A 16,475-nucleotide genomic window follows, 5' to 3' on the forward strand; every position below is an offset into this window, starting at 1 on the left:
TCACCAGTAAATAACTTCTTATCATATATATATTAGCCGCATACTTTTTCAAGTGATATTTAAAAATGTTTTGATTGTTTTTTTTTTATCATTTAATGAATTAATCTAACCTAGTTTGAGGTCTTTTTATGAAAATTCTTAAATCTAATTTAGTACTTTTAGGGAAAATAGGTTTAGTTTAATTCATTAAAAGATAAAAAAAAAAAGCATCCAAAACACTTTTTTTTAAGTGACGTGTATAAAGTGTACAATAATGAGGAAATATGGAGAAGGATGTGGTGGTGTTGATGAAAGTCGGTTCATCCAATTGAGGCAAAAAACTTTAAATTACAAAAACTGGAAGTGGAGAAAATATGAAAGGTTGAGTGTTGAGGTAAGTTGATAGAGTGTAGGCAAGTACCTTGGAGAGCCGATCCCCTCTTCATCGTATTGGGGATTATTTATAGGTAAGGTCCTACGTAGGATGACTTTCACGTGTTAGATCTGTAATCAAGTCATAATTGCAGGAGGCATAGGGCAAATGTCTTTGATGGGACAATGATGTCTATGACGGGACATATGTTGTCATTCGTTTTAATTTGGGGTACAGGAGCAGTCAAGCTCTCATGGGGTTTGGTGTCTAAAATGATCATGTTCTTAACAAAAAGTCTGGTGCCTAGAGGAATAGATGGTTAGTTTCTTCGAATGGATGGTTAGTTTGCTCAAATGGCTACCTTCTGTCTACTCAAATGGGGGCATATCTTGTCATTCGTTGTGATTCGGGGTATGAAATAGTTAAGCCCACATTTGATGATAAAAAGGATCACATTCTTAATAGAAAGTCAGGTGCCTAGAGGAACAGATGGTTAGTTTCCTCGAACGGTTACCTTTTGCCTACTTGGATGGCTAAGGCGAGGGGTGAAGCTTCTAGCGACCTTCCAACCTGTAGCAGGTGGAGTACATCCCTCAGGTGGCCTTTCGATCTGCCACATGTTCCCACTCATGGGGAGGTATAACAATGATAAACAGTGATTTTACAACTACATTAGCTGTCTGTTAAAGATTTAACAACCTAGTGAACAAAATGTAAACTTTCGAATAGTTCAGTGATCATTTTATAATTTTTTAAAGTTGAGTGACCAAAATGTAAAGTTACTAATAATTCAGTGACTTTAGATATAGTTAATTACCCTACTAAATTATTAACAAATTACGAGAGGAAAGTTCAAAACAAAAACAAAATTTAGAGTTTCCTTCGTATCAATTGTGGTGCATTAATTGAATGAATTACAGGTAAGTTTCCTACCCTGTCTCTTATAAAAAGAAATGGTGCCATTAAAGTACGTGATGAAGAAAAACATAACATAAATGACAGCAAGTAGAGGCCAGAATTGTAGCCAAATGAGGGTTAGCAGATGCGTACGTACGTAACTCCTCCTCAACGTTGCTTAACCACGTAACAGGCGAGGGAAGTAAAAATTTTCAGAAAACTTGGAAACGTGGATAATACACGAAGGGTGTAGGTAATTTTTTTATTCAATTCTTCTACTTCTTATTATTATTCATAATTCCGAAAAAATATATGCGTTAAAAATTATTTGGTGCTTTGTTGATACAACAGAAATGAAACAGAAGGTGGTCGGTATTATTGTGAAGAAGTGAGGAAGAAAAAGATAATCCAGTCGTGTTTGGAATGCCCCTTCCCATAGAGTCTTTAAAATTTAATTAGATAAAGAGATTAATCGGATCGAATTTCGAGTCGAATTATTTTTATTATAATTATATATAACATATTTAGTAATGTTTAATCATTTCTTCATAATCGGAAAAAAAATCATAGGATATAAATAGCAAGATTATAGAACAAGAATTAAAGCTAGTATACAATATATTTTAAGATGGAAGTGATCATTATTTGAAAGAAACTTTGATTTGGATTTGTGTGAGATAATACTAATAATAATTCACCATCATTCATTAATCACTATATCTGGGATGGGTTTGCATGGTTTCAAACACGTCAATGTCACCATCATAATTGATAATTTCTTTGAAAGAAATTTTGATGTAAAAAGATAAACTAATCCCATTATTTCAATTATTATATAAAAGTTGGTCTAATTTTGCTTTCGGTCCCTCTACTTTTTACACATTTAAAAATTGGTCACTATACTTTTAATCTTATAAATTTAGTCCCTCTACTCTTTTGACATAATAATTGAAGTTCAATTGATAACACCATCAAAATAATTTGAGATTATATGATATACGTGTAGATGCACAAAGAAGTAAATAAAAATGTTTGAGTTCGAGATGATAAGATATTTGATTTTGAAACTAAGGTGTAAGATTATTTAATATTGTTTTAGAGAAGCAAAGTAAGTTGAAATTATTATTTTCACCAAACAATAAATATTATTTTGAGAGTATTTTAATTTTTATATAAAATCCTAAAATATACATATATATAATTTGAACATAAGATACTACTATTTTCGTTATCTCAATTTTATCATTTCTACTAATATTATATTTTATTTTTATATCAATTGTTTTATAAATTTTATTACATTGTGAGCGTTTCATAATTTAATTATGATGATATTGCTTTTTTGCACACCTATAAATTTCGTTTTTACCATAAATGGAAAAATTTTGGGTTAGTTAAATAGCTTTCTTTTTTCGCCCAAGCAATGGAGTTGTTGCTTAAGATTGCAAGAGATGACCTTTTTTTTGTAATTTTTCTTTTAAATTTTGTAGCTTTATTATAGTGAACATAATGGAGAATAGTAGGATTGTAATTGTATATTTGCATTTTTCTGTCGTATTTGGTGTTGATAGTGTTTATGGATATAGCTTGTTCACTAAACTTGTAAGTTCCTACTTTAAAACTTTCGTTTACAACTAATTTCGACCATTGGTGTATGGATTTTTGTTGTCAGTCGGCAGATTCTTGTCATTCCATTGCCTGAACTGAACACCCAACAACCTTTCCCATGTTGTTGACTCTGGTAAAAAAAAAAAAAAACCAAATTTTGGATGCTTGACAGTGAAGAGATGAAAACTGGTCTTTTTTTTCTCAAAGCATGGCAAGGTGGTTTCGGATTTAATTGCTTTTTTGCTTATGGAAGTGAAATAAAATGGTGGTTTTTTTATGCAGGTTAACATCAACTCTGCATTAAAACATCGGCCAACATCGGCCATTAGGTAAAAAGAATAACATAAACGACACCAAGTAGAGGCCAGAATTGCAGCCAAATGTGGGTTAGAAGATGCGTAGGTAACTCATCTTCAACGCTGTTTGACCATGTAACACCCCATGGCCATGGAAGTGGAAATTTTCGGAAAACTTGTAGGAACCCATAACATAAGACAATCCATTTTTTATCTTCAATCATGAAACATTGATAACTGCAAATTATTGCTTCCATATGGTAGGTAGGCAATTATCCTGTTACCTAAAGAAATTTCTAAACATAAATCGTGGAAAATTATTTGATGTTTCTTAATGTTTGATCATTTCTTCATAATCCAAAATAAAAATCCATACGGTATACCTGGCAAGATTAAAAAACTAGAGTCAAAGTTACCATATACTTGACAGGAAAGAGCCAAGGCTTTGGACCCTTTATTCAGTTCAATATTAGGAATATTTTTAAAATGTATATATAGTATTTTAATAGTATCAAATAAAAAGTTAATTGGAAATTATATTAATTGGTTATTAACAAATGGTCATAATTATTTACTATTTGTAGCTATTATTTCCCTTTTAAGGGTAGGTTCTTACGCGTTATTCACCCGTCCGCCATTAAAAACACTACTTCCCGTCCAACTTGCATGTGTTAAGCATGCCGCCAGCGTTCATCCTGAGCCAGAATCGAACTTTCCATGAGATTCATAGTTGCATTACTTATAGCTTCTTTGTTCGTAGACAAAGCTGGTTCGGAATTTTTTTTCATTCCAAGGTATAACTTGTATTCATATGCTTCATATTTGCTTAGAGTTCACTCCCAAAAATATAGCCATCCCTTCCCCCTCGTGTCAATGCCACGAATTGATATATATTAAATAATTATATTTATTGCACTATCTATTTGAGCGGTTATGTCCTTATAAAAAGACATGAGATTTCCTATGATGTTTTATTTGTATGACACAACCAAAAACATACATTATTTAATAATAGAATATTGCATAAATTATTTATAGAAATTGATAAATTTGCTCTAAATTATTTTTGACAATACAAAATAAATAAAATCTTGAAAAAAGAATAACATCGATACACATTTTAAAATATTCATTAATTTCTCGTATAACTTTATTTTATCCTCCCATAGCAACACATATAACAATTGATTATGACGTGAATTAAAAAAAAAAATTCACCATCATTCATTAATTACTATAATCTGTAAATGGGATAGGTTTGCATGATTTCAAACACGTCAATGTTAAGATCATAATTGATATAATTTCTTTGAAAGGGATTTGGATGAAAAAGGATAAACTAATCCCATTATTTAATTATTATTAGAGGGGAGTTTTGAAAAATATGATATAATGTAGCTTGTATCACAGGACTTCATTAAAAATTCAATTTTCCTTTTGATTTGAGCTGAACAACATTTGACAGAGACTATATTCCATCACAATATTCTGAATGGGGATCAGATTAAACACACAACGCTACTCTTCCTCAGTAGCTGCCAAAGAAGTGGGAGGAATTTAAAGGGAACTTCAATAGGATGAAATCTTGAGAAAGTGCCTACCTATAAAAAAACAATGTGCAGAATTTTTATGAATTTTCTTTTCATGGCTATATATGGCAAAGCTTCTTTGTGCAAGGAAGAGAACACCGATCTCATTTTACATTGATATCCAAGAAGAAGCAAATGGAGTTCCACGCTTCTTGGCCAACTTACAATCCAATAGGTTTACCAATTGAAGATGAAGGGTTTTGCTTGGCAGACATGGATGCCCTAGTTAACAGTTTCAAGTTTTCCACTTCATCTGTTTCCATTGAACATTTCTCAGACATTTCTTCTTCAACTCCATATGTCGATGAAGCCTATAGTTCCCACTTTTTAAGCACTCATTTGCCAGGCATCTTACAATGGGTTAATGAGGGTGATACTCCAAATGACCAGTTTAGTCTTGATGGTGTTGAAAACTATTGTTCGGAACAGATGTTTATGGAAGATGTCAGCTGCCAGAATCTCTCACCAACGTCGGCTGAAGTTTCCATGGATGTCATCCCACTGGTTCAAGCTTACTTGGTTCTGCCTGATGAAAGCATGGAAATTGATAACCAAACATCGATTCTTCATCTATTGAAAGCTTGTGGGGATGCCATGGGGAGCAAACAGATGGAGCTAGCACAAGAAATCATTAGGAGACTAAACGAAAAGGCCTCTCCGACCGGCAAAAGCATCGAACGACTTGCATTTTATTTGACACTATCATTGGACAAGCAAGCTAACTACTTAATGCAAGAAGCAAGCAAAAATTACGATGCAGCCTTCAATGCCTTGTATCAGATCTTCCCCTATGGTAGGTTTGCTCATTTCACTGCTAATTCGGCCATACTGGAATCCATCCCTGCCTATGCTACGGTACTACATATTGTGGATTTCGATATTGGTAAAGGCATACAATGGCCTGCTTTGATCGAAACACTTGGAAGGCAAGGGTTAAGAACGTTGCGGCTGACCACAATAAAATGGGAGGAAGAGGATGGCAGTTGCAATGCTACAACTAGCTTCGAGGAGACGAAGAAGCAGCTGTGTAAACATGCAAAGACTTTTGGGCTTAGAATGGAGGTAGAGGAAATGGATATAGAAGGTTTAATGAGCAAGGTTAAAATGGATAACGAGTGGTTAGCATTCAATTGTATGGTTGTGTTACCTCACATGGAAAAACAGAGGAGTGTTAAGCATGTGGAGGAATTTCTTACAACAGCAAAGGCATTGCTTAGGAGTGATACAAGTAAAGGCATCATTACTTTGGGAGATGGAATTGGTATCAAAAAATGGACAGACTATACGAGTTTCGATTCATTCTTCGAAGCACAGCTGGTCTACTTCCAGGCCTTGCTTGAGTCCATGGAGCAATTTCAATTCCTAGAGGCAAGAATAGCTATGGAATGTTTGTTTGTGGTACCCCATCTTTGTTCCCTTGTTAATGCTCAACAATGGAAAGAAACTTGCAGTACAGGGTGTTCCCTCACGAAACTCGGCTTGGAACCTCGGAGGATGAGCTGGGAAAACTATTTGGAAGCAGAGGAGCTGGTGAGACAAGCGGAGGGTTCATGTTGGGTGAAAACAGAAGGAGAGAATAACAATGAAATGGTGTTGGGTTACATGGGAGCTCCCCTTGTCAGAGTGTCTAGCTGGACATAGTGTAACAATCAGAACACTTGCATAGTATACATCACGTAGTGCAGTACTCAATTCTTTTCTAGTAACAAACTAATCACTATTGTTTTATAAACATTGTGCAGAAAAGAACAGAAAATAAAAAAAGTTTATTGATGTATGTTAAAGTTGCCATGTTCATGGTTACTGACAGATTGAAATTAAATTCCATAGGCCGGGGAATAAAATTCAATGATCAGTTTAAACCTGAATATCTTTTGAGACTGCACAATCTGCTAAACCATACAATATTGCACCATATGGTATATACTAACTTACCTGCAGAGAAAAGGCTGTGAATTTGTATCAGCCTTGGAGATAGACGGATAATTATTTTAGAGAATATTTTAACAGTAGGGAGCAGGTAATTTAGGGAGGGAAAATGAACTCCTATTAATATTCACAACAAGCCAATTATTATTATTATTATTATAACCTTTCTGGAAAGAGATTTTGGTTTTGAATGAATGATTTAGAGAATAAAATATGGTAATAATGCTGGTAATTATAGAGATGGAGGACACCTTGACAGTGACTTCAAATTCTAATCTAGTAAGCCTTATTCATGCCTGAATGAAGACAAACGAAAAGACCCACACATCAGCAACAAATCCCTTCACAATAGGAGCATGAAGCAGGAGCTACCATCACCCTTGAATCTAATTCTAAAGAAATTGTTCGCCTCACTCTCGCAAAGATCGGTTTTCTTTGTCTTCTAATATTTATTGGAGTCTGCTTATCATTTATTTTTAGTTAAAATAGGTAATATTCTAATTCAATAATTTTAATATTCTATATTTTTGAATTTAAAAGTTTTGATCTTAATCAAATGGTAACGGTTAAATTCAGTAATTTGTACTATTTTTAAAATCTAATGTGATAAACATATTATCACATGTGTAATAAGATATTACCTTTTTATTTTCACATTGTAAGGCCCAAATTTTGCCTAGGGCCCAATAAAATCAAACCCAAATTAAACCTAGCTCATTACACAGTTACAAGCTCAAATCTAATTTTGGCCCAACCTAATCCTATTACACTAGCCCAACCCGAAAAAAAAAAAAATTTAGCCACCTAGTGCCACCCCTATTGTCGCCACCAAGACACCGCTCCACTTACACGCAAAAGCCAAAAAAAAAAAACAAAAAAGGCGAAAAGAAGCAAGAAAACAAGGAAATAGACAATAGCAAATCCATTGTATTTGGTTGTAAAGCTCGAAATCCGGATTTTTGGAAAAAAAACACGAATATGGAAATAAAAGAGAGGAAGAGATGGTACTAAAAAAGAAAAGAAAAAGAGGGAGGAGATCCAAAAATTGTATCACACGCATATTTTTCAAGGAATCAAACAGAAAAAACACACCGAAGGTTGATCTTCGATTTTATTCTCTTTATTTTCGTTTTTCGTTTTCTTGCTTCTTTAATATTTCTTTTATTTTTTATACAAATCTAATTAAACAAAAATACACAAAAAAAAACGCAAATAAAAGGAAAGAGGAGGGATTCTCACCAGATCCGGCCCCGTCGCCGCGTCGTCGGAGCCCCCCCCTTCGTTCGGCGTGGTTGAGTCAAAAAGGGGGGATCGATTGTATTTTGAAAAAAAACGTTTGTAAATAGGGGTCATTTTCTTTTGAAAAAAGAAAAAAAATAGAGAAAAAAAAAAGCTTCAAAGTTTTCGACTTTTGTTTTAAGTTCTTGTTCATTTTGCTTTTATTTTTTTTACTATTATTTTATATTTATATACATATGCGACAAAGGAAAAGAAAGAAAAAGGCTCACCGGAGTCGTTTGGCCTTCTCGTTGTCGGAAGAGCTCCTCCCCGATGTTACAACCGTTCTAAGGAGAGGACAAAGTTTTTTTTAAAACATTTTTGGGCTAGGAGGGCTTGATCCTCAAATCTATCTAAAAAAGGGTAAAAAATGGGCCTTTTCGCATTCTCCGGCCACCGTGGACGGCTGCGCCGTCGCCGGCGATCGACGGCCGCTACGGTGATCTGGTGACCGGACCTTGGCCGGATGTTTAGAGGGTGAGAGAGTTGAGAGCCTTCTCTCTATTTTGAAAAATGAATGTAGGATGGTAGGGTGGTGTTTTAACTTTTTTTTTGTTTTTTTAAAAAAAAGTTTTTTTTTATATTATAAAAGAGAAATAAAATATGGTTTTAATTAATAATAAAACAAAGTGGCATGGGGGAGTGAGATTAATTAATAATAAAACAAAGTAGCATGAGGGAGTGGGACCATGCGCATGTTACCTTTAATTGGGTAATTTGCGCAATTGGTCCCCTCCTTTGTGCTAGCCTTCAATCGGGCCATATTTAAGTTTTTTATATTATTTTAAATTGGCCCTGCAGTCTGTGTGCCATTGCAATTTGCCCCCTTTGCGCGGTATTTTAAGATTTGGGGCATTTTCAATTTTAGACCTCGGACATTTATACGCAATTAATTTTAGCTCAAAATTCTGTTTCAATAATTTGTTTTACTTGTAAGTTATCTCTTGGATTTTGTTACTTCTCTCAATTAAGTTTCAGTTATTCTTTTAGAATAAACATGTTTCTACATATTATTTTGATTTCATACTTTTGTGATTATTATTTTTTCTTTTCTTTTTCACGTGCATATCTGTTTATATGAAATACATTTATATTATTATTACTATTATATGTATATATTTATATAATATTACTAATAGTTTGTTTTTACATTATTATGTATATACCATGTAAATATTTTAATATTATATTATGTATACATTATATATATATATATATATATTTTTAATATTGTATTTTTATTGTTTTGTATATGCCCTAATACTATATCGTTTATATATTTTTATTTCCCATATTATCTTACGTTTATATATTTTTAACTATATCATGTATATAATACTACTATATATCTATTTATGTAGTATTATTAATAGTTGTTTTAATATTATGATTATTTCTAACATGTATATATTATGTATTTAACTTCAATATTATATATCGTATATTTCTAATACTATTACGTTATTACTACTATTATATTATTATTATATTTTTATCCATTACTCTTTAAATACACTTATTTTACCTTTTACTCTTCACTCACTATATATATTGTTTACTTATCTATATGTTCACATACATATATATAATTTCACACATCATTCCAAAATTATTACTTGTATTATTACTATTAATATTATTATTATCTTCACTGTACTATCATTCTTTAGTCTTACATAATGATTGTTTATTTATTACTAGTTCTTTTTAATCTCAAATATTTCCTAGCTTATTCGTTATTGTCTTTTTATTCGTTGTATTCATTTATTTGTTACCTCGAAATAAGATTTTTCGCAAATAAAGGCAATATTAGGTGTTTGGCAATTCAGGGAATCGTGCCCTATCGTGCTGGGTTGCAATTTCCCGTTTGTTCGAAACAATTGAATATTCCTTCGGTGTTCTACTCATGTCTTTTAAAAAGTTTCATTAAAACAAAAGAGATGTTCGATATTTAGCAATTCATGGAATCGTGCCCTAATGTGTTGGGTTGCAATTTCTCGTTTGCTCAAAATAATCGAATGTCTCTTTAGAATTTCATTCATGTTTTCTCAAAAAAAAAACTTATAAAGGAAATGTTCGGTATTTAGCAGTTCGGGGAATAGTACCCTATCGTGTTGGGTTGCAATTTCCTATTTGCTCAAAATATTCGAATATCTCTTCGGAATTTCACTCATATCTTCCAAGGTGAGGCAATGGTCAATATTTGGAAATTCGAGGAATCGTGCCCTACTGAGCTGGGTATCGATTTTTCATTGGACCAAATAGTTGGGCATCCTTTTGTTATTTTCGAATTATAAATTTTCGAACGTCGAAACAAGAAGATTTTTGGCAAAGGACTCGGGTTATTCAAATGTTATTAACAAGAACCACATTTCAAAAACATTTTTAATTTTAGACAAAAGGACAGTATTTAATCGATTTGGTACCAATTTTGGGCGTAATGAGGGTGCTAACCCTTCCTCATACGTAACCGACTCCCGAGCCTATTTTCTCATATTTTCGTAGACCAAAATCATTGTTTTAGTAAACCAAAATGTTTTATTAAAACAACCCAAATTTCTAGGTGATCCGATCACACCTAAGCAAGAAAAAGATTGGTGGCGACTCCATTTTCGCTTTCCAAAAAGTCGATCTATCATTTTTACTTCGAAATATAAAAAAAATGGTTTCGACACACATATTTATCACAACAAAGTTATTTAATGGATTTAATAGCTGCCCTTTGTGTCAAAATTGAAAATTTGAAATTTGAAAAATATAGGGACTAAAAATGATTCAATTGGAGAATATGAACTAAATCTACAACTTTATGTATAATACAAAACAAATAGAAAATTTTAACAAAATGGATTTTAACTTATTGTTTAGGGTTAAGATTGAAATTTCAAATTTTAAAAATATAAAATTAAAAATTAATTAATTTAAAAAGCACGTATCCTAAAATTGATCAAAGTAAAGTATATAGATTAAATCCACAACTTGTATAAAATATAGGGACTTAATAGCAAAGTTTGACCTTTCTTTTTGTTAAGGTCTCAAATTCTTGTCTATGCCTATTTCTCTTATAATTTTTACAATTAAGAGTATAATTGAATTTTGACAAAAAGCCCTCAAACTTTTTCAGAAAAAGCAATTAAACCCCTCCTTTTTTTACTTATTTGGGTACTTGAACTTTTAAAATGTATCAAAAAGGCCCTCAAACCTTTTTTTAAAAAAAAAGCAATTATGCCCTTATTTTTTTTTCACTCAATTGGGTACTTGAACTTTCAAAATGCATCAAAGACCTTCAAACTTTTTCAAGAAAAGCAATTAAGCCCCTACTTTTATTAAAAATTAGAAAAATATAAAAATCATAAAAATATAAAAGATTGTAAAATTTTATAAAAATCGTAAAAAATTATAAAATATATAGAAATATAAAAAATAAAATTTTATAAAGTCGTAAGAAAATTATACAAAATGTAAAGAAATATAAATTTCAGTAAATTTTTTTATAAAATTATCGTACCAAAAGAAGCATTTTATAATTTTCTATAACTTTTATTAATTTTATTTTATTTATTATTTTTGCCACATGTCACGTTGAGTTACGATACATGATGACTTTAATTAAAAACTAGGGTTATTATTTTTATGATTTTATAAAATTTTACGATTTTTATAAAAATTCTAATTTTAATAAATTTTAAATTTTTTTGTATTTTCATTAAAATTTAATAATTTTTATAAAATTTATAATTTATAATTTTTATAATTTTAAATAAGAGTAGGGCTTAATTGCTTTTTGAAAAATTTTAAATGTCTTTTGATGTATTTTGGCGTTTAAGTACCCAATTGAGTGGAAAAAGAAGAAGATGGGGCTTAATTTATTTTTAAGAAGTTTGAAGGTCTTTTTAATACATTTTGAATGTTCAAGTGTTCAATTGAGTGAAAAAAAAAAAGACTTAATTACTTTTTTTGAGAAAGTTTGAGGACTTTTTCTTGCCGTAAACCTTAAATTTTTAATTAATGATTGACTTATATTACTTAGGTCTATTAACATTAATTCTTGATTTAAATCTCCACAATCCCTTCCTTATACCTTTACCTTAATAAAAAATGTATTTAATTTGTTAAAAAGTTTATTTAACATATTTCTTACTCTCTTTTTTTTCTATAAATTAATTGTAATCTTGGAACTTATGTTTTGAAGTTAAAATACAAGTGGTTAGAAAAGATGAGTATAAGTTAGAGGTGTTAATTGGCAGGATCGGATTTGGATCAGGCTTAAGTATAATATTAATATACTTTATATTTATTTAAGTCCGACTCGACCTGAAATATGAATTTAAAATTTTGTCCAAATTTATTCATATTTGCAAAAGACTAACCTAATCATATTTTAAATCATCCATATTATTTTTAAAAATAATATTTATATTATATTATTTTAATATTTAATAATTTTATACATTATTGAAATTTTTATATAGTCATCTTAATATTATTTTAATGTTTATGTTAGAGTAATATTATACATTTAGTATAGATTTATTTTTTTAATGTGCTCTAAATTACATAATATATAAAAATAATATAATATAAAGTATTATAAACTTAAAAATGATTATGTTCAAGCCCGAACCTAACTTATATTTTAAACGGGCCTAACTTTTTGTCTATACCCATTTTTTGGGCCTAATATATTTACTTAAACTCTCTCATATTTTAAGTAAGCCTTCGGGACTGAACGAGTAATCCAACTATAATACGAGCATTGTGTTATGGGTTACCTCCTATCCAAGAAAAAAGCCCAATTTAGATCTGCAATGTAAGGCAAGGTTATGGCACAGTCCATTCTTGGTATGTTATTCAGACTAATAGCAGAAAGCCGAAGAGCACCTCTGAACTTAGCAAACAATGGATCTGAATGTCATCACATCAAAATATCATTCTCACAGGTTATTATTTGGCAGATATTGTAGTTTAAGTTAGGGAGTAAATTAATCTTCTTAAAATAAAAATCAATCATTTAATTTTTATACTGTAAAATTATAAACATCAACATTATAAGCTTAAAAATAAGTTTAAGTAAAAAATAAGATACATTTTCTAAATTAATTAGGTCTTGGTTAGGACTTTTTAGTCCCAACCCGGCCAGCCCAACCTAAATAAGCTTAAATATTTTTTCCTGTTGTTTTGTTAATATTTTGTTGTTGTTTTGTTATCATTTTATTGTTATATTGCTATTATTTTGTTATTATTATTTGAATATTGTATAACTATTTTAATGTTATTTAAATATAAAACTTCTTTAATATAATTTCAATTTATTGAGAAATATTTATTTTAATACTTTTAGTATATTTACTATATTATATAAAAATAATCTAAAAATTATCTAAAAATTAAACTTGAGTTTAGTATTTTAATCCAAATCAAAATTAAACAAAAACTTACAAAAACAAATTTCTAAAATATTACTTCGACCCGTCCCAAATCCAACCTATAATTAAGTCTAGGTACAAGGGTCCATCGAAATAAATATTGGGAATTTTCATCCTTGCCGGTATCATCATCATCGTCGCCGCCGGTACTCAACTAAAACATTCCTCACAAACCCCAAAACAATCTCCGGCTCATCTTCGCATTAAGAAAATGTTAATAGTCATTGTTTTATAGTTATTCTTACATCTTTGTTTCAAAATTAAATTCCTCATTTATGTGAGTAATTTAGAGATAAAAAAACTCTCCAACCCCTTTCAATTTTGAAATTAAGCAAATTAATCCCTCTAAAAAAATAGCAACTAAGGACAATTAATTACAAAGTTAATATCTTTCGTCAATTGTACATAATTTTAATTGGTATAATAACAAATTTAGCTCTCGATGTTTGCGTATTTTGTTAATTTGACATTGGTTCTAAAAAATTCAACAAATTTAGCCTCAACATTTACACATTTACACAAAATGTTGTAAGCTAAATTTGCTAAATCAATACTAAATTGATAGAATGTGTAAACTTTAAAGGCTAAATTTATTATTATATCAATCAAAATTATGTACAATTGATGAAAATCATTAATATTATGATTAATTGTCCTAAATTGTTCATTTTCAAAATTAACAGGGATTAAATTATTTTAATTTTTTTAAAAAAAACTAATATACTCAATATTGAAATTGAGAGGGAGTGAAGAGGTGTTTTAACCTAATTCAGATTTACCAAGTGATTAGCTTGAAAAAGGTTGTATCGTACCACTTTGCGTAGGGGTAGGGGAGGTTGTCATGTCTCATTTGGAAGGTAACCAAAACGGAGCCCACTTCAGGCCATGAGTCCAACCCGACCACGCCCACAAGTCTTTGCAACCCTCCTGGTTAGTCTCAGTGTGATGATGGTCCGGTCATGGGTTCAGTCACTCAGGCCCTCCACGTGTAACCTTAAGTTAAAAATACAGACCCATTATTCTTGGCTTTTGTACGGGTGGACTGTCGATGTTTCCGGCATATTTAAGCGTCACCCACAGCGAGTGCTCCAAATGGCTTCTTATCATATTTCCTAATCACCTAAATTATTGAATCTTGTACTTGGTTTTCTTTAACTTTTCCAACATTTTACTTCACGTAAAGGGTATGCCCACTATAAACACAAGTACATCTGACCTTTTTTTCCCCGGAAAATTTTGATTTGGAGAGAAAAAAAGAATTACAAAGTAACACTGAGCCTTCAAATCATATTCATAGAAGCTTAGACATCTTTTTCTGTCTCTCATCTTTCCATATATACTAATATAAAAATTATACAACTTTCCCAACCTTTGGAACTTACCTTCAAAGCCATGTTCTCCATACTCCAATCACAACTCCATCAAGTGGAATTAAATAAATATAAATATCTAGGTATCTTACTGTTTACTCCTTTTTATCTACTTTATGAGTTGATTGCTTTATTTGATCTACCTGGCAACATATACACAATACAAAGCAGGGTTGTAAAATATTATACACACTATATATTATTATTTGGTTACCCACCACCTAGTAATATTTGAGCAAACTTTTGTTGAATTATTGATCTTGATATATTGTAATTAAGGCTTGTCCTTTGCAGGCAGAATTGAACTGGTGTTTTCTTTTTTGGATTGTGATGAAAATGAACATTTCAATAGCTGACAGCCACGTTGGAAATGTAGTTGAAGTTTCCAACAAAAAACCAAAAAGAAATATTCAAGTGAGGGTCAAATGAGCTCTAAATTTCCCAATATATTGGTTTTGAAATTTTCCCTTTAAAATAATTCAGACACCAAAAAACTTGGTCAGAAAACAGCAAGAAATAACATGCGAATGAGTTTGTATTGTTTATGTTGGGACCTTTCTCGTATAGCCGACCTACAAGTTAAAGACATGTGGCATAAATTAATGTTATATATGGTAAGAAAAACAAATGACGGCTGATTCTTAGATTAATTTAAGGATTGTTTGGTTGTCTCAAAACCATTGAATTTTGTATTAAATCTTAGCAGAAGGTGTCAGTAACTTTTTGAATTCAATACTTAATCTTTCGTATTTTATAATCACATTAAAAATAAATAATTAAACTTTCGATTAGTAATTTTTTATCATTTTACTTAATTCTCATGATTATATAATAAAACTGAAGTTTTATTCATTTCATTAATGAAACTATAATTTATAACTGTTATATATAATATCCATATAAATTGAAATATTACTCTTGTACACATTTTATGATTGAATAGGCTCGACCCCAAAATGAAAAGTCATTCAAAAGAAAAAAGCAATAAACATGTGCACCACACCACATCTATGCCATGCCAATATATTTGAAGTAAACGAACCTCATATGTGCGGATGTAACACAAGCCATTGGATTCATGCCAGAGTTGAGTTGTCGGTTTAGAAGGAAAAAAAAAAAACACTACAATATTCTTCTACCAGCCTGCTTTTGTAATATTAAAAAATGTTTCAGTAAGTTTTATTTTTCAGAAAAATTAAAATTTGGGGCAATTGCATGAAAGATTCTCAAATTATGTCTTAAACTTTAAATTGGTCACTTTGAAACATTTTATCAGGGTTCTTAATGTATTGGTATCATATCAATCAAGTTTTATGTGTAGCATATTTGAAATATATTAATCAAATTGTAAATACATATGTAATTGTCATATGAATGACCTAGACTTGACATGTAGAAAATAAACATTGCCTATAAAATTTAAGAGATTATTTTTAACACATCATATCTACGGTATCTTTGCGATAAATATATATATGTTTACAATTTGATTCATGTGCTATGTGCACCATTTCATGTATGAACTAACACAAAAATTAACAGCTAGGCTGACCAAAGAACCTAATTGGTGCAATATTATATTTGATAACTTAATTAGAATATATAGGGACTAATTTAAAATTTAAGTGGTAGTTCGAGGACATTTGATGAAATTAACCCTTAAAATTTAATTAAAGGAAGAATATTCAGCATGTGAGAAGCACGTGGAGGGAGATTTCATAGGGCGGCGC

The 16,475-nt window shown here is 30.7% G+C and overlaps 1 protein-coding gene across 1 annotated transcript; it reads left to right on the forward strand.

Annotated features, from left to right (window-relative positions):
* Positions 1-4,877: 4,877 nt before the first annotated feature.
* On the forward strand, positions 4,878-6,383 carry LOC108462501 (protein NODULATION SIGNALING PATHWAY 2-like). Its single transcript, XM_017762443.1, has one exon. It carries the CDS (start codon positions 4,878-4,880, stop codon positions 6,381-6,383), a length of 1,506 nt encoding a protein of 501 aa, XP_017617932.1.
* The last annotated feature ends 10,092 nt before the right edge of the window (positions 6,384-16,475 follow it).

The sequence above is a fragment of the Gossypium arboreum genome, chromosome 8 (genome assembly GCF_025698485.1).
Source record: "Gossypium arboreum isolate Shixiya-1 chromosome 8, ASM2569848v2, whole genome shotgun sequence".
In the NCBI taxonomy this organism is placed as follows: Eukaryota; Viridiplantae; Streptophyta; class Magnoliopsida; order Malvales; family Malvaceae; genus Gossypium; species Gossypium arboreum.